The 19,465-nt window shown below is 45.5% G+C and overlaps 1 protein-coding gene across 1 annotated transcript in view; it reads right to left on the bottom strand.

Moving 5' to 3' along the window:
• Window positions 1-18,934, bottom strand: part of igdcc3 (immunoglobulin superfamily, DCC subclass, member 3) — a 179,504-nt gene extending 160,570 nt beyond the window's left edge. Inside the window, exons 1-2 of the mRNA XM_059952840.1 lie at window positions 18,727-18,934; window positions 3,774-4,079 (exon numbers count right to left, since the gene is read on the bottom strand). Coding sequence (XP_059808823.1) covers window positions 3,774-4,079; window positions 18,727-18,787 — 367 coding nt within the window. The 5' untranslated portion in view covers window positions 18,788-18,934. The remainder of the gene's footprint in view (window positions 1-3,773; window positions 4,080-18,726) is intronic.
• Window positions 18,935-19,465: the final 531 nt, after the last annotated feature.

Genomic DNA, 19,465 nt, shown 5'->3' with positions numbered 1-19,465 from the left:
TTGCTCCTATCAGATTGACAAACTTGCTCTCTGCTCCATGTTGACAAATACAGCGCTGTGCAAAAGACTCGGGCACCCTAGCTATACATATGCGTCTAAGACTTTTGCACAGCACTGCTCCATGGGTCTCAGGTCAACAGTCAGCATCTTTGGCCTTTCTGATTATTGCTCGTGATGTTACCTTCAGAATGCTGCACATGATAGAGTTCTCAGTGACTTGCTCCATAATTCATCAAGCAATGACGGCAGAATAGGGCAGATCTACTCCCTGCAACTCGTCAGAGCTTTAATGACTCCCTTCATGCAGTTAGATGACACTGTTGGAATAACTGTAAGCAGCCATAGTGGAGAAATACTGATCAGGAATAAGGCACATCCCTGGTACAGGTCCACCTTCCGAACTCCCAATTCACAGAAGCGCCCTGCACACAGATGAATTGTCTGGGAGACCAGTGAGGTGATTGGGGATGGATCTGCCAGCAACTTCTACCATGTGGGTACAGGCTATTTCTGCGTACCACCAGCTCTGCTGCAAGATTCAAGGACTAGGTGGAGCCGAGCAGAGCCTGAAGCACTGAGCAGGCTCTCTCACTCGCTGAGTCAGTGAGGCCGGCTGCTGGCTGTGTTTCCTGTACTTGCCTGTTCTCTGACCTCAGCTGTTCCTGCAGCAACACACAAAGTGCCGGAGGAGCTCAGCCAGTCAGGCAGCATCTAAAGAGGGAAGGGGACCTTTAGAGCAGAACTGAGGGGAAATTTCTTTAGCTAGAGAGCAAAGTCATTGGGTATACTTAAAGCAGAGATTGCAAAGAGCTGTAAACCTGGTCAGCATCCATGATACCCAGGATATCTTCAATGAGTGGTGCCTCAAAAAGGCAGTGTTCATGATTAGGGACCCCCAAGACCACGATTACAGACATGCCCTCTTCTCATTGCTACTATCAGGGAAGAGGTACAGAAGCCTGAAGGCACACACTCATCGATTCAGGAACAGCTTCTTCGCCTCTGCCATCCGATTTCAAAATAGACACTGAACCCATGAACACTACCTCACTGCTCCTTTACTTCCATTTTTGCTGTACGTACTTAACTATTTATATTTACCCTAATAAATGTTTTTTTCACTATTATTATGTATTGCATTGTACTGCTGCTGCAAAGATGACAACAAATTTTACAACATATGCTGACAATATTAAATCTGATTCTGATGGTTCTTGATTAGAAAGGGTGTCAAAGGTTATGGGGAGGAATAAATAAACCATGATCAGATGGTGGAACAGACTTGATGGGCCAAATGGCCTGACTCTACTTCTAGATACTATTGTCTTATTTCAGGCGACCTTTCAGATTTTGTGTTAGACAGCTTAATAAAACAGAACTCCCAAAGAGCCTTGAAGTAATAAAGAAAAAATAACAAATCTAACAAAAAGGCAGGATCTGAATTCTATCCCATTCTAAATCTGAGCAGGTGGCTCAACCAATCATTAAGTGTCTTTATGATCACCTATTGACTGAAACAAATGACAGGCTGCCTCACATAACCCGATTATTGGGTACAGTTACTGTCGTGCGGCTGCTAGCCAAACATTTCTAGTGTCCAATCGTACACACTCCAATCCGACCAGTCAATTCCCAGAGCCTGGGCTCTTATGGATAAATGCAATTAAGCCAATTTGTTTCCACAAACAGAACACAATAAATCCGATGAAGTACTGGCCAAAGCTCGGTCAGTGCAATGGCTCAGTTCTAATGGCTGACCTGTTCATTTCAGGTCAGTTTTAAATAATCAGACCTAACAAGTAACCTCCAAAGGTTACTCCACTCAAAAGCAGGTCAGTCTTTAAATTAATTATACACTTAAGTGCTTGGGCAGGGTGATTTTGGAAAATACATTTAGTATTGACTATAATATTGCAATAGGAATATTTTTCCACGTGGAATCACTGAAAGGCTTTAGAGAATTCCCCACCCCAACCCCCTCCCTCTCCACAAATCTCATCTCTCTGTGACGAGAGACCCACCACGGAACACAGTACGATCAAGAGGTCCTGGCACTCAGTCTAAACCGCTCCTATATAGCCTTATTCTATTTATTTTTTGGGTGATGCGTGGTTCTGAATATTCAGTACTTTTCATTTTTGTGCCTCACCAGCTCAGGACAAATCTCTGGGTCACGCTCCTCACCCATTCCCGCTTCACAAAATTTCTCCAAAACTACCTGCGGCCACGACACATCCTCCCAAGCCCACTCCCTTCCAGTGGGGACGTGCTTGAGCTCCACTGATCCAGACACTTTGCTTCGACTCACTGAAGAATTGCCCAGGCCCCGTGAACAGGGAGAGTGTGCCTACAGCGAAATGAATGGCTCCTTTCCATTGAAAGGATGAAGTGACTGAGTTAACTACAAACTAAAGGTTACATCCTCCCATTCTACACCATCACGCCTCCATGGCGCTTTCATCCCTGAATGAGAATATAGTACGTTCACACACCACAAACTTCCAAGAGGACCACAACCTTGTCATGGTTTGGGGGCTTGTGTGCTTCGATGACCTGGAGAGCTATCAGGACTTTGTGCTTTGGCTCTTGATAGGGTCACCTATGCCAAACAGGTCAAAGTGTAAGAGGCCAGACTAAGTGGTCCACCGGTCCTCCAGGTTCGGGGTTTCAGCTCAGGGTTAGCAACCCTGACTGGTAATACAAAATTGTCACGGGAACAGCAATGAAGGATCCTTCAACATCAGAGTGCGACGGTACTCCTGAGTCTCCACCCGTCCCTTGCATGACTGACAGTGGTGAAAACGGAAAGGAAGCCACTGACACGTTGAAGAAAGCCCTGAACACCGCCAGAGATGGAGATCCTTCACAGCCACCCTCCGTGTAACACCACAAAATCCTGGCCTGTGACATTCAAAAATTATCCAAGTGCTACTTTCAGTTATTCTGCAGCAATGAAATATCAATACAAACCTTTCTTTATTTGTATTTTTTGAAGTTAATTTTCACTGCTTCAATGTCTTCCCTGCAGAAACGTATGTATGAGTACATTCTGTAAATTCAATGATTTTGCCATGTCGTATGACTCGGATTTACATGTTAGCAGCATTTCATGACATCAGGAAGATTTTGACATTTCCTCATACAGTCTCTTGGGCATCTGTCACCCTGAAGCAAGCCATTACTGATCCTAGATGAGAGACTGCCCAACGTATTGATAGCTTAACCCACATTCTAACCTCAGGCTAATTGGTCTCCATTGCAATCAGCATCATTCAAAGCACAAAAAGTCCTGTGTGTAAGTCTTATAGATGTAAAACATAACTTCACAAATGAAATTAAAGAAAGAATCATGGGGAAAGATACTGGAGAAGAAAGAAGGAGGGGAAGTCATCACCAACGTCAACGGCACACAAAGCACTGGAGGAACTCAGTGGGTCAGGCAGAGAACAGACAAGAGCAGTGCACTGATGACGTCTCCTTGTATGGGGACGAAACATCGGCAAATGGACTACTGGGATTGGAGAACAGCTCAACCCAACCATAAACAGACAAAACGTTCAGGGTCAAAACGTCAGCTGAGCATTTCCCTCCCCAGATGCTGCCTGACCTGCCGAGTTCCACCAGAGTTTTGCACGTTGCTCCAGATTCCAGCAGCTGCAGTCTCTAGCGTTGCCAACACAAGCACGCACGTCCTCTTTCATGCAGAACCCCCTTTACTCTAGATCAGTTCTCCAACCCGGCCTGAACCTTTCAGAAGAACTGCTGTCACTCACTTGCGACTTGCACCTTCGCCTTCCGGCTGACCACCAGGCCCAGGCGGTTCTGGGCAGTACAGTCGTACTCCCCCTCGTCGGAAGAGCCATCTTCCCGCAGCTTCTGGAACTTGGTGATGTAGAGCGAGCCGTTGGCGAGCAGCGAGATGTGCTCGCTGTCGGTCAGCAGCACACCATTCTTCCTCCATGACTTGCTGATGGGCTCCATTCCTTCCACTTGGCAATGCAGCTTGAGCGGGTGAGCCTCCACCGCCACAACGTCGCTCGGTTCCATGGTGAAGCTCAGCTCTGAGGACTGGCCTAAATCTTAAAAATAAAAGAAAAACATGGTGACACCGTTATCCCTTATCTATACTGATGCAATCAAAATACACATTCATAATTCATTGTAGTTCATAATTCATAATTCATTCTGTTCCATCATTCAATCGTGGCTGGCTTATTTTCCCTCACAATCCTATTCTCTTGCCTTCTTCTCCATAACCTTTGACCTTCCTAATTGAGAACCTATTACTCCACTTTAACTCTACCCAAAGACTTGGCAATAAATTCCACATATTCACCACTGCCTGGCAAAAGAAATTCTTCCTCATCTCCGTTCTAAATGGACGGAGTCGGTCCTCCTTATCCGCGAGTTCCTCATGCGCGAATTCAACCGACCGCGAATCGAGAAAACCCGGAAGTGCTCTTCCAGCACTTGTTGTTGTAGCATGTACAGACTTTATTTTCTTGTCATTATTCCCTAAACAATGCAGTATAACAACTAGTTCACATAGCATTTACATTGTATCAGGTATTATACGTAATCTAGAGATGATTTAAATTATACAGGAGGATGTGCGTCCGTTACCATGGATCAAGACCGAAAAAAATCGGAAGTTCTCTTACTATGGAAGTCAGAACAGGTATATCCGGTATTATTTAGTGTCAGTTAGTCAAATGGTTGTCTTAGTATATAGTATATATTTTACCTTTCTATGCATATAAAACACTTAAGAACGTATGCTTCAGCACTGGGCTTGGGAAGTTCCTGAGTTCGATCCAGTGACAGACCACTTTCGAGTGTGCTCTACTTCCGTGCCTGGTTGACGTGGAGGATCAAAAACCCCAAACCAAATGCAGTCTGACCAATGCCTCATATGGAAGTTCTCTAATTTCGCAAATGCCAACAAGTCCTGTTTTTCAACACTCTAGGACAGAGGTTCCCACCCTGGTGTTTACGGACCCCTCAGTTAGTAGTAGGGGTCCATGGCATAAAAGTGGTCAGGAACCCCTCTTCTATGCTGACCCTCAGAGCTGAACTAAGAGGGTACATCACTGCACAAGAAGCACACACTCCTTCGGGAGGTTTGATGAGCCATTTCTCCGTCCTTCCCTGATGCATTTTCCTTTTCAGATTTCCAGCATCAGCGCCGCTTCTCCAACGTGATCTGGAATACCACAAGGATCTGCCAAAAATCTTGCCTCCCCTCCTCAACCCATTTTTCAATTTAGCCAGTGGCAGCCATCTTACTGTCTATCAGTCTCAGCGCCCACAGTTAGCAACTAAGCCAGTGAGAGATCCAGGTTGTTAGAGTAATAGAGTACTGCTGCTCAGAAGCAGGCCCTTCTGCCCATCTAGTCCATGCCAGACCGCTATTCTGCCTAGTCCCATTGATCACATATGTAAGGGATGCACTACCAATCATTCAGATTTATGGTGTACTGGTAATTTCACATCCAAGGAGGACTTATGATGTGAGCTGAACTGTGAGGTGATACGCTGAGATCGCAAGAGGTGGCAGATGCTGGATTCTGGAGCGACAAACAAGAGAGTGGAAGAGCTCAGTGTGCCAGGCAGCACCTGCGGAGGGAGATGGACATACAGCGCTTCGGGCTTCAATCAAGGTGAGGGGTCTTGTCCCAAATGTCGGACATGCATTTCCCTCCATGGGTGCTGCCTGAGCTGCTGAGTCACTCCAGCATTTTTTTTTTCGCTATGAGGGAACCATTTCCTGTTTTGCTTAGCGCCCAGCAACAACCTGCACACAGATGATGCAGGCACACAAGGCTCAGACGTAGCTTTACACAAGTATTCACAGCTATTCAGGACAGCGATGCAAGCGATCAGCAATCAGGGTTCAACTCCTCCCACCGTCCGTAAGGAGTTTGTACGATCTCCCCGTGACCACGCAAGGGGGCTCTGGTTTCCTCCCACAGTCCAAAGGTGCACAGGTTAGAGCTCGTTTGTTATCGGCACGCACTGTGGAGATGCTTGTGGGCTGCCCAGCACAATCCTTGCCGATTTGATTTGACAAACAACACTTACATTTCAAAGTTTTCATGTATCTCTCTTTCACATGCCAGCATTTGCCATTCAGAAATGTACACTAAGAACCACACAGGTAAGGGACCACATACAAAATGTTGGAGGAGCTCACAGGCCAGGCAGCAGCTGTGGAGAAGAGTAAAGAGTCGACGTTTCGGGCCGAAACCCATCTTCAGACCTGATGCAGGGTCTCAGCACAAAACATCAACAGTTTACTCTTTTCTATAGATGCTGCCTGACCTGCTGAGCTCCTCCAGCATTCTGTGTTAGTTACTTTGGATTTCCAACGGCTGCAGATTTTCTCTTGCTTGTCTTACAGGTAAGCGAGTACAGAAGCTGATGCATATGTATTTAACACGAACAGAGAAGCTATATTCATGCAATACAAACTTCCGATTTTATCTTAATGCATCCACTGAAACCCAAACCTCATGATAATATTTGCAAGGATGCAGTTGCTATGTTTATAATCACACTGTACATTTAATAAGAGTGTGTGCCAGTAAATTCTCACATAATGCCAACGTTTGAACAAACAGTATTAAGTGTAGTGTCTGCACTAGCATCAAAACTATTGGGATATGTACAAATAGTATTTATAACTGCAGTTTGTTTCTCAGGCTTCTTGTAAATGACCCGACCACTGTACAGCACTAGTCAGTGAAGCACAAATATGCCGTTGCCGCCCCTCCCATATAACTTTACCATCGACGGAGAAGATAGAATTTCATGCAGAATATTCACAAGTTATTCAATCAAAGCGATGCAGTAAGTGAGGATATAGACAAGTGTTGCCATTTTTGGAAGACCTAACACGGTTTTTGCATTTCAAAGCGTGATCTAAAGTCACAAATTATTCCACAACATTGTTCATACTAAGTGCTCAAGTGATCAATGGGAAGTAACACTATACCTGGCTGGCAGGTTCTTCGACAACAGCAGTTCCCACTAATGTACAAGGGCTCAAGGGCTAACCTTGAGCAGTATCTCTCATTTTTGCAGCCCGGACAAGAACTTCCTCTTCCAATTAGCTTGGCAGTACCTCACCGGGTCAGCATTCCTCGGAAAGAGCAAGCGCCTCTGCATTTAACTAGAGCCTACCGGAACCTTGGGGGCTGCTTTCAATATTCCCAACATGCCTGATGCTTAAATCCTTTTGATATCAGAGAAAGTTTTCCACTGCCAAACTGAGAGACAGTAACTCATTTTATTGCACTGCAAAGTTTCCACAATAAAGTTTGACGAACTTCCTGGACCAGCTTCGCTTGCCTCAGCGCTGAAATGGGCCTGCAGCCTGTGGCCTCACTTTCAGGAGCCCTGCAGTTGACGTTTGCAGTATTATTTGTTAACCTTTTTTATTATTTGCATGATTTTTCCTCCTTTTGCACATTGGTCTTTGTTATGTGTGGTTTATTGAGGGATCTCAATGCTTCAATTTAATGTCGGAAAATGTCTACAGAATGCAATCTGAAATCCTTACTCTTCACAGACATCCCCGAAACAGAGAAAACAGCCAAAGAATGAACGACAGAAAAACGTTTGAACCCCAAAGTCTCCCTAACCATCCTCCCACTCGCTCCAGCAGAAACCATCAGCCCCTCCACCATCCACCAAGCAACAGTAATTCCCCGAAGACCATGACCTATAGTCCATCCAAACTACTGATCATCCCAACACCTCAGGCTTCATGTAAATTACATGACTACTGTACTATCTGTTTATAGTATTTCTTAGTCTTCCTGTGGGAGCCTGCGAGAAAATGAATCTCGAAGTTGTACATGATATGCATATTTCAATAGGAAATTTAATTTGAATTTTGATAGTAATGTCTGAAATAAGGCCTGCAGGGACTGATCCTTCAAACGCCTGTGTGTTAAGACAATTTATTCAGCTTTATTTTATTTTACTTTACTTTTATTATTTAGAAATACAGCACGGAGCAGGCCCTTCTGGCTCCAACAAGCCACACTGTCCATCAACCCCCCCCTATTTAACCCTAGTCTAGTCACAGGACAAGTTACAATGACCAATTAACTGGCTCGTTTTTTGGACTGTGGGAGGAAACCGGAGACCCAGAGGAAACCCACACGCTCACAAGAATGACATAAAAAACTTCTTACAGAGAATGCTAGAATTAAACTCCAACACCCCTAGCTGTAATAGCATTGTAATAGAATTAAGGGTTCGGGGGAAAAGACAGGTAGGCCATAATCTACTGAATGCTGGAACAGGCTTTACAGGCCAGGTGGCCTACTCCTGCTCCTATTTCTTATGTTAACCTCTACCCCCCCCCCTCCCCCGGTTATCCACCTGTCTTAGTTGTATTGGCGCTGATTAGTCGAAACTAAGGATTGTCAATTTTGAACCTAGTCAGAAGTTACAAGGAGCAACAACGATCCAGATTCAGGTTCAGAGTCAATTATCACATGTAGGTTTGCGATAACTACCAACACGCCTAAGAACGTGCTGGGAGTGGGCCGCCCACAGGTGATACTACGCAGTAACACACAAAACGCCAGAGGAACTCAGCAGGCCAGGCAGCATCTACGGAAAAAAGCACAGTCAACGTTTCAGGCCGAAACCCTTCGGCAGGACCAGACTGAAAAAAGCTGAGGAGTAGATTTAAAAGGTAGGGGGAGGGGAGAGAGAAACGTCAGGTGATAGGTGAAATTTGGAGGGGGAGGGATGAAGCAAAGAGCTGGGAAGTAGATTGGTGAACAAGACAGAATGCCAGGGAAGAAAGAGAAAAGGGGAGGATGGTGGAGCACCAGAGGGAGGCAATGAGCATGGAAGGAGATAACATGTGAGAGGGAAAAGGGGATAGGAAATGGAGAAGGGGGGAGGCATAACTGAAAGTTCGAGAAATCTATGTTCATAGCATCAGGTTGGAGGCTACCCAAATGGAATATAAGGTGTTGTTCCTCCAACCTAAGTGTGGCCTTATCATGGCAGTGGAGAGACCATGGATGGAAACTGGAACTGGAATTAAAATGGGTGGGCACTGGGAGATCCCGCTTCTTCTGGCGAATGGAGCGTAGATGCTCAGCAAAGCAGTCTCCCAATCTCTGTCAAGTCTCATCGATATACTGGAGGCCACACTGGGAACACCAAACACAGTACATGATCCCAACAGACTCCCAGTTGAAGTGTTGCTCAGATTTCCAGCATCTGCAGATTTCCCCTTGTTGGAGACACCAACGTAGCACGCCCACAATGTTCAGAAGAACAACTTCAGCAAAACAAGATCCTTTCCGACCCACTCATTCACACACGTAGACGTGCCTCCAAGCCCAGGACAGGCCACCTCCAGTCCTTGACCCCAGACTCTCAGACACTGAGCATCGAACACCCAGTCCCTGGCCCTTTTGTCGCAGACATAGAGGCCTGTGACTTCCAGATAAGATGAGCCAGGGGCTTTGAGCTTCTACTTCTGGACTCACCGACCTCTGGACTGTGACCTTTGGCTTTGCCCTCCGGACCACACCGACCCCAGGACTCACCAATCACGGGTTTGATCTTTGGATTAATATTGAACAAGTTCCCCAACACAAACTTTTAAGCAATTTTTAAGCAGACTGGCCAGACTTTTGCCCTGGAAAGCAAACCAATATTCCAGTACCAGCTAAGTGACAGTGATGGCCAAACTTCCTAATTACCAAGGCGAGAGATCTTTTATCAGGCGTTTCCATCCACTGATTTGCCTCTTTCTACCTCCTCTGTAGGAGAAGCTTTCTTCATATGTTTGTGTTTCCAGTGCCACGAAACGAAAGTCAATGTACTTTTATTTTACCTCCCGCTGTGTCCTTTCTGCTGCAGGCCAGGTTTGACATTCCCACTTCATTTACTGTGGTGAAGCCTTCACTTTGACACCTTTGTGATACCCTGCTTGCAAAACCTTCAGCATCCTGCTCTTTAAGCAAATGGTTCCACCTCCACTTTCGGTGATACGTCACTGGAGCAGGCTATTTGGATTACGATAATTGAAACAAAAAGTTTGGTTTTTTGCTATATGTTCCAATTATTGCCTGCGCAAACTTTCTCTGGGTATAAATTCAAAGCGCTGAGTAGCGTTCAATATAAAAGTACATCTGTGGCCTTGCACCCTTGTGCCTCAGCTTTAAATCACACTGTACAGCAAAAAAACCATAATTTCAGAACAGTGCCCACATTGTTTTATTCTTGCCGGTGGCAATAAAATTTGGTCCAGATAAGATTTACAGTGTCTGTGACGCAAGGGTTTTGAAATGTTAGAACGCACAACATTATTTAAGCTAATTGAACGTGACCCCCAATAACCAGCTAATTCTGTGTTTTAGTTCACTGGTGCTAATTATTCACTGCTGTGTCGAACAAGTGTCAGAATGTGCAGAGTGGCATTAGCACCACTCTAAGATTCTTCACACCACAAGTGCAGTTCTTTGCTTGATGATCATTGGACAGCGACATGAATGCGCAAACCAATGTAGGATTTTTGTGAATAAAACATTCAAGAGCTGTTTTACGAGCTTAACAAAAGCCGCAGCCCTTTACTTCCATTATGAACAAACCAAAAGCAGTGCCTTGCGCAAACGTCTTACATCAAACACTGTCTTTTTAGGTGAACACAACCCAATGACAGTGCTTGTGAATTATATAGAACAGTTTCTCTTATGAATGATATGTGTCATCTGTCACTCATTACATTACCCTACAGAGGCCCTACCTCAATTCACCAGAACCGGCACTGGGACTCTGTCTGGAGCTTGTAAGAGCTACCTGGCCTTGGTTGGAGTAACAAACAGGTGCGTCTGGCTCGTCCAGGGGTGTGCTGGCACGCACACGGTCATGTTGTAATGGTAGTGGAACCTCCCCAGGTCTTGGTAGGCCATTTTAAAGTGATCTATAGAAATACATTCAGGCTCGTCCTTCATATCTACAATAAAAGGCTTTTCGCCCCATTCCAAAACGCAAAACGAGACTTTGTGAGGGAGCTCAAGAGGGGGTTGACGTGCATCGTGGCGTTCCACTTCAATAGTGCGGATCCCTTTCAAGTCCTATTCAGTTCATTATGTTTTGAACAGATGTTCTTCAGGCCCTTCAACAGCCAGATTTATCATCTCTTTAGTATGGTTAGTTCAAACTTTAGTGCACGTTGCCACCACCACCCAGGCCAGGCACTCTTCTTACTGCAGCCAAAAGGAAGGAGGTACAGAATCCTCAGGACTCACGCCTCCAGGTTCAGGAACACTTATTACCCCTCAACAATCAGGCTCTTAAACCAGAAGGGACTTCACTCACCCCATCACTGAACTGTTTCCACAACCTATGGGCTCACTTTCAAGGACTCATGTTCCTGATATTTATTGCTTACCGACTAATTATTGTTTTTCTCTTTGGTATTTGCACAGTTTGTCATCTTCTGCACACTGGTTGTCTGTCTCTCTTAATGGGCACAAATTTTCATTGTGTTTCTTGGATTTATCAAGAATACACGCAAAAAAATGAATCTCAGGGTTGTACATGGTGTCATACATTGAACTTCGAAGACCAGCTTTTCTCCAGGTGCTCCTTCCTATTAACTGAAACCCTTAAACACTGTACCCGTGCATTATTTACACAGCCACGGCAGGTACAAAATCCACACCCCCATTTTATGGTTGTGGAATCTACTGACAGGCATGTTATCCAACACAATAACATGATTCACAAACCATGCTAACCAACACATGCACAACACACGCTAACCACCACATGCACAAACCATCAACACAACACAGCCACGCTCTGCATAAGTGAACTGATCCTTTTTGAAATTATATTTTCATTTTCCTTCTGGCTTCTCTGAAGTATGACGATCTTATTTCAAGTTTATTTTCATTCAGCCATACGTACACAGCTAAATAAAACATTGCTCCCCGAGGCCAAGGTACAAAACGCAGAACATACAGTCACACACAGCACAAATAGTTATGATCCAGTACATCCACTCGCAAAATAATATTAGTAAAAGTCCCTGAGTAACATGGCCTGGAGACTGACAGGTTGACGTAAAGTGTGAGGTGCATTTTATATAAAACGGTATAATGTTCCTGGCACTATTATAATAAATCAAACAGCCGTATAAATATGTGAAGCAGCAGCAATAAAAAATGAAAAGTGACCAGTGCAGGATGAGAGTGCGTCTGTGAGTTGGGGACGGTGGGGAGCAGGGCATTCAGACAGGGTGCACATGTGCGCTGGGTGTCAGCAAGGGATTTCTGCAAATATCCTGTGCTATCAGCTATAGAGGAAAGTGCTTATTTAAATCAAATGATTAGTTATTACAACCAGCTGGAGATGGGGCTTTCTCTATTATGCAGGAAGTATCAATATGTGGGTATTGGTTCAAAGTTCAAAGTCAGTTTATTACCAAATACATATATGTCACCATAAATAACCCAGCGATTCATTTTCTTGCAGGCATTCATGTAAAAGGAAGAAACACAATAGAATCAACGAAAACACACACGTAACAAATATGAACAAGCAACAAACTGCAAACACTAAAAATGAGAATAATAATAAGTAAGCAATAACTATCGAGAACAGATGCAGCGTCTGTAACAGTGAGTCCATAGGTTATGGAATGAGTTCAGCTACAGACATAGATTAAGCTCCAGAATTCTAACACTGCTCTTGCAAGAAGTAATCGTTATACAATACAGCTTCCTCCTTTTTTGATTTACCAGCATAGCTTCTACAACCCAAGACGTCCAACCTCCTCCTTCTGCCCAAAGGCAAAAGCTGACAGATAGTGTGAAAGTTACAATCTGCCGAAAACATCTTTAATCAGAGATGGCTGGGAGGAAAATGCAGAATGATATATCAATTACAGGATTCTGCTGTTACCAAACCACAAGAACATGCAGTTTGGGATGATCTTCTTTCCTGTCTGAATTAAATTCACAGGTATAGTCCTCGTGGCAAACAAGGTAGAATAGGATGATTATTATCTTGGATGGAAACGACAGTAGGTTTATGAATACGCACAAATTATGATTTGGGGACAAATTACACATAATGTGGGGAATACTGTAGGACATTGTCACTATCAAAATACCATCCAACATAATATTAAGACCCTTTAAGAAAAATGCTGCAAACCTGAACCACAAACAGATAAAGACTGGGAAGTCATAGCAAGCACACCAGCATGTGCAGAGAATAAGGAATTAACATTTCAGGTGTGGTCACTGTCTGTTTGACTTCATTAAGTTAACCATAGCTTCTGGTTTTATTTTAATATTCTTTATGATGTTTCTTGCATCTCTTCCTGGAACCATACCCTCTTCATGGCTTTCTGGCAATTAAAAGTGAATGTTAATTTTTCATTTGCACTGCTTTTTTGCATCAAAGTGCAGAATCTCATTTTGTTTTCTTCACCCCTCCCCATTTTTCCTGCAAAGGTGTTTTCTTCCTTTACCCGTTATGCCGCTGTCGTTTAGGACAGCAATGAAGGTCCTCCATCTCTGGCAGCGAGGTAAGGCTCCAGGAAGAGGCAAGGCGAGGCAAGGCAAACTGATGCTAAACCACATCAGGGCACACTTAAACAAATACTCAAAGTGGATGAGAGCGAGCTGAAGCAGCAGGAAGTTAGGACGTAGAACACTGCAGCACAACACAGGCTCTTCAGCCGCTGAAGTTGTGCTGACTTTTTAAAACTTAACTTTAAGATCAATGTAACCCTCCCCTCTTCCACAGCCCTACATTTTTCTGTCATCCACATGCCCATTAAAGAGGCTCTGTTATCAGAATCAGAACCAAATTTAATATCATCAGCACATGTTGTGAAATTTGTTAGTTTAGCTGCAGCAGTACAATGCAATACATAAAAATCAGGAAAAATACAATTACATTACATATATACATATATTAAATGCTTAAATTTAAAATAGTGCAAAAACAGGAGAAGTTTTTTAAAAGTGAGGTATGGCAGAGGGGAAGAAGCTGTTCCTGAATCACTGAGTGTGTGCCTTCGGGCTCCTGTACCTCCTTCCTGACGGAAGCAATGAGAAGAGGGCATGTCCTGGGTGATGGGGGTCCTTAATCTCCCTAATGTACCTGCCTCTGTGATTACCCCTGCAGTGCATTCTATGCACCCACCACTCTCAGAGTGGAAAAAAAACCTCTGACAACCCTGCCCCCACCATACTTTCTCCTACCACTTTCAAACTATGCATCCTTATATGAGCCCTTTCCGGCTCTGGGAAACAGTCTCCGGCTGCCCACTCGACCTGTGCCTCTTTATCATTGAATTTAAATAGCGAATTGCAAGTCCCAGGGCCTTGGCAGCTGAAGGCACACCCACCAGTGGTAGGGAGGGGGTGAAATCAGGAACTCAGGAGTACTGCAGACACTGTATCTCAAAGTGCTGTAGGGTTGTGGGAAAACTTCAAGCTTAAGGAGGAGTAGTATTGGAAAACATGAATGTTAAGTTTGAAATGTAGTTGCTTAACTGAAAGCCAGCGCGGGTCAGAGCACAAGAACAGTGTTGGGTGCAAGATAGGTCACTGGCAAGTAGTGTCTGATGACAGCTAGTTGACAGAGACCAGACAGAAGACCAATGGAACGGCTGGTTCTGGAGGCAACAACTGGTTGAATACCGTCACAAATGCAGCTATGGTGAAAAACTTCTGCTTGCATGACATCCAGACTGTATTAAACGAAACTACTAACAGAAATCCACAATATAGTACATTTACAGAGAAAGTGCAGTCCAGGGAGACAAATTACACGTTTGTAAATGTGAGGGCCATGATGAGGTAGACTGAGAGAAAAAGAGTTCATTTTTTTCAAGTAAAAGGTCGGTTCAGGAGTGTTGTGCCAGTTGGATAGAAGCTTCCCCTGGGTCCCCTCCTCCTATTATCCACTTTCCTCTCCTATCAGATACCTTCCTCTCCAGCCCTTGACCTTTCCCACTCGTCTCCTTCCAGCTAGCCTCCTTCCCCTTACCCCCCCCCCACCTTTTTATTCTGGTGTCTTCCCCTTTCCTTCTCAGTCCTGAAGAAGGGTCTTGGCCTGAAATGTCAAATATCTATTCATCCCCATAGAAGTAGCCTGACCTGCTGAGTTCCTCCAGCATTTTGTGTCTGCTGCTCTGGGATTTCCAGCGTTGCAGACTTTCTTGTGTTTATGGTTGGGTAGAAGCCGTCCTTGAAACTAGTGGGACATGTCTCAAGCGTTTGCATCTTACTGATTTAATTATTTAGCGATATGGCGCGGAGCAGGCCTTCCCGGCCCTTTGAGCTACTCCGTGCAAACAACCCCTGACAAAACTGATTAACCCTAACCTAATCACAGGACAATTTACAGTGATCAATTAACCTAGCCGGTGGAGGACCCCGGAGGACTTGGAAGAAAACCCATGCATTCCAGATTCCTTACAGAACGGCACTTGAATTCAACTTCGAATGCTGGAGCGCCCGAGTTGTAACAGCGTCAGAATTGATCTCCAAACGCTGGAACACCCTGAGCTGTAATCACATTGCACTCACTGCTACACCTCTGTGGATCTTCTGTCTGATGGAAGGGGGCAGAACAACCAAAGCCAGGTTTATTTTCACTGACTTATGCTGTGAAATTTGTTGCTTTGTGGCAGCAGTACAGTACAACACATAAAAGTTACCAGTAGTTACAAAATAAATAGATGGCGTAAAAACAATTAATAAGGTGGGTTCATGCACCATTCAGAAATCTGATGTCAGAGGGAAAGAACCTGTTCTTTAAACAGAGGGTGGGGATCTTTAGGCTCCTGGACTTCCTCCCTAATGTTAGTAATGCAAAAACTAACATGATGATCTTAGATGATGATCCTTTAATGAGGATGCAATGTGAGGGGTCTTTGATTTTGATGGCAGCTTTGCGGAGACAGCGAAGTTTGAAGTTCAAAGTAAATTTTATTATCAGAGTGCATACTATATATTACACCACGTACAACCCTGAGATTCATTTTCTTGCGGGCATACTCAGCAAATCTATAGAATAGTAACTGTAACAGTAGCTATAACTATGATAGATCAACTGGAGTGTAGAAACATAGAAAATAAGTGCAGGAGTAGGCCCTTCGGCCCTTCGAGCCTGCACCGCCATTCAGTATGATCATGGCTGATCATCCAACTCAGAACCCTGTACCTGCTTTCTCTCCATACCCCCTGATCCCTTTAGCCACAAGGGCCATATCTAACTCCTTCTTAAATATAGCCAATGAACCGGCCTCAACTGTTTCCTGTGGCAGAGAATTCCACAGATTCACCACTCTCTGTGTGAAGAAGTTTTTTCTCATCTCGGTCCTAAAAGGCTTCCCCTTTACCCTTAAACTGTGACCCCTCGTTCTGGACTTCCCCAACAAAACAATCGAAGACAACAAACTGGGCAAGTACAAATATAAATAAATAATGAGAAAATGAAATAACAAGATGAAGAGTCCTTAAAGTGAGATCATTGTTTGAGGGAATATCTCCATGGATGGGCAAGTGAGTGAAGTTTGTGCAAGAGCCTAATGGTTTCTGAACTTGGTGGGGTGAGTCCTGAGGCTCTGGTACCTTCTATCTGGTGGCAGCAGTGAGAAAAGAGCATGGGCTGGGTGGTGAGGATCTCTGATGATGGGTGCTGCTTTCCTTCCTTAGCGTTTCATGTAGATGTGCTCAATGGTTGGGAGGGCTTTACCCATGAGGTACCCAAAACATAGAGAGTTAAGAGAGGAGGGGCTATTTTCTGTCCTATGCTGTGCTCACAACTCTACAGTTTCTAGAGATCTTGGGTGGAGCAGTTCACATCTCAAGCTGTGATCCACCCTAAAAGGATAGTTTCTCAATCTCCTGCCTTCTCAGGAAGTAGAGGTGTTGCTGAGGTTTCTAGGCCAGGACATCCATGCGGCTAGACCAGGGCAAGTTTTTGGTGATACAGACGTCTAGGAAACCGAGGGGCAAAACAAACTCCACCCCAGGATACAAACCGGGGTGTAAAAAGCGCGTGAAAAGAGGAAGCAGTAACAGTGGGGGCGTAGAGGTGCACTGAAAAGTTGGATTTTGTTACTGCATCCTGCAGTGTAGATTTCTTTGCCGCCTTATCTAGGGTAAATTCACTTGGCAGTGGATTGTGTGGGGAAACTTCGCTATGTGATGGTTTATATTAAAGGTTCGCTGCATCAGGTTTAACTGGCTGGTTTTGCTCCAGTAAAACTCTGAGCCAAGTCCTACCCTCCCTCTTAAACCTGGGCTGTGTTCAGACCTCCCTTGGGGGCTGCTGTCTGCCCCCGGGCAGTTTCATGGGCTCCGAGATTTCCGAGTGAATTAAATTTCACCGTGCGCTCAATGTGGCAGCTGCGCTTTCATTAGAGCGTGCAGCCGGGATCCTGGTTTACAAAGGAAGCGATCAGTGACGGCCGGAGGCTCAGCCCTCCGCCTCTCCAAGCGCCCGAGCAATCTCAAGTTGCGCTTGAGTTCCACACCCCCCCAAACCTCCAGCTCCGAAATCCTCCGGGAACTGCGAGCCCTGAACGGGGTCACACAAGCACATCACCGTTTTATAAACAAATGTTCGATATTTAACAAACAGTTTAAGATGATCAAAATGAAGAGAATAGCCCCTTACTTCAGTGTAGAATACTGAGGCTGCTGCTTATTGAAACTATCCACAGCAACTCGCAAAATCCAATCCTTATGAAGGGGCGTTAACGCACGTGCGATTGTTTCAGGGAAAAATATTTCTTTTCTCAGGGAACCTGGCGATTTGCGAAGGAGGGTGTGGGGTGTATTCCTGACGGTTCTCGTTTCTCCCCCTCCCAGTAAGAAATGCCCCAGTGCCCAGCTAGCGATCGCTGGCCACGCTTCCAGCCTCCGAGCTCCCTCTCATGTTGACGCGCACGCACCCACCCTCGCCCAACACGCTGCACAGCCCATCCTGCAAATCCGTTCCGAAGAGGAAAACAAAAGAAAGTTTGGCTCAGATTCCGAACGGATGCCCCTTTATTCCCTCCCTCATCTTTGACTCTTTCTCCCCTACCCCGCCCGCTAACAGATACCCTGAAACGCAACGTAACTGGACCGTCTCGGGGTCAAACCGGCAACGAATAAACAAAGACTTTCAGTCAGGTTTTGCGGCTCCGGGATGACGCGATTTCTGTCCCGGACTCGGTCCCTCACTCTTGCCCCTAGCGGAGTACCCGTGATCAGGATTCTGTATTGGGTGGGGGGGGGGGGTGAGGGTGAGAATTGCGGACACTTGGCCCCTTTGGCGAGTCCTAGCCTTGCGCCCGGGAAGCACGCGGGACGAAAGTGGTCCCAAACAGAGAAAGCATCTCTCCCCCCCCCCCCCCCCCAGTCGCTGAGAAGACGGCAGAGGGGAGTAAATCGCAATCAGAAAGCAGGCAGATGGTCGCAGGTTCGCACCGTCCATCTGTCAAGCATCAGTTTTACCGAGAGAGGGAGAATGCAGTCCGGGTTTATTTGTGCTTGCCAGCGATACCTTTGCACAGGAGCACCGTCCCCGAGTTAGAAGCCGGTCGGCTTGCCGCAGCTTCCAACTTGCCCCCAAGGTCAATTGGCAAAAAAAAAGAGAATCCACAGCCAGAGACAAAGAGAGGAACGTGCAAGTTTGTGATGGCGAAGCAAAAACCTGGGTACTCACCTCCGAGAATGAGCAGGAGGGCCAGGAAGCAGCAGGGCACAGGCAAGACCCTCCACGCCATCACACTTCGCCCAGTTCACTGCTCAAGCCAGGAGCACACAGCGACAGTCATAGTGCAGGACGGACACAGAGACTGCGAAGGCTGGGCGTGCTTACGCCATAGTGTTCAATGCTCATCTATCAGACTCTGTCAGCATCTCCCCGCGCTCCCTCCACACACATACACACACACACACACACACACACACACACACAAACACAAACACACACACACAGAGCGACTCTCTCGGGAGGCCACGATCGGGGGAGTAACAGCCACCTTATTGCTGCCTCCGGCCACGGAGCCGCGGAACTGCACTGCACACATCCTGTCGGGGCTCTTAACCCAGTTGCCCTGATCCACAGGTCACGGGGCTTCACTCTTGTGTCACAGCCACTCGCCGACTAGAAGAGGAGCCATGAACACAGCAAACTTTACAAGGAGCCACTTGCATCCAGGGTCAGGGGCTAGGTCACAGCCTAGACTCCGAATGCCAATGCGAGGAAGCTCAGCTCTCATAACTGTTTCTTCCTCTACTCCAAAGCACGTTAAAGTTTCAGCCTCATCAAAATACATTTACAAATTGAAAGAAACATTTAACATCCACCTGTTTCTTTCTCTGGTGGTTGAGAGTGGGACCCGTACAATGTGCCATATATTTCATTTTCAAACTATAATTTTAAAGACCCTTTTTTGGAT

Source organism: Hypanus sabinus, chromosome 28, assembly GCF_030144855.1.
Source record: "Hypanus sabinus isolate sHypSab1 chromosome 28, sHypSab1.hap1, whole genome shotgun sequence".
Classification (NCBI taxonomy): domain Eukaryota; kingdom Metazoa; phylum Chordata; class Chondrichthyes; order Myliobatiformes; family Dasyatidae; genus Hypanus; species Hypanus sabinus.
Note: the sequence above shows the minus strand (reverse complement) of the source record. Positions and strands in the feature narration are given on the sequence as shown.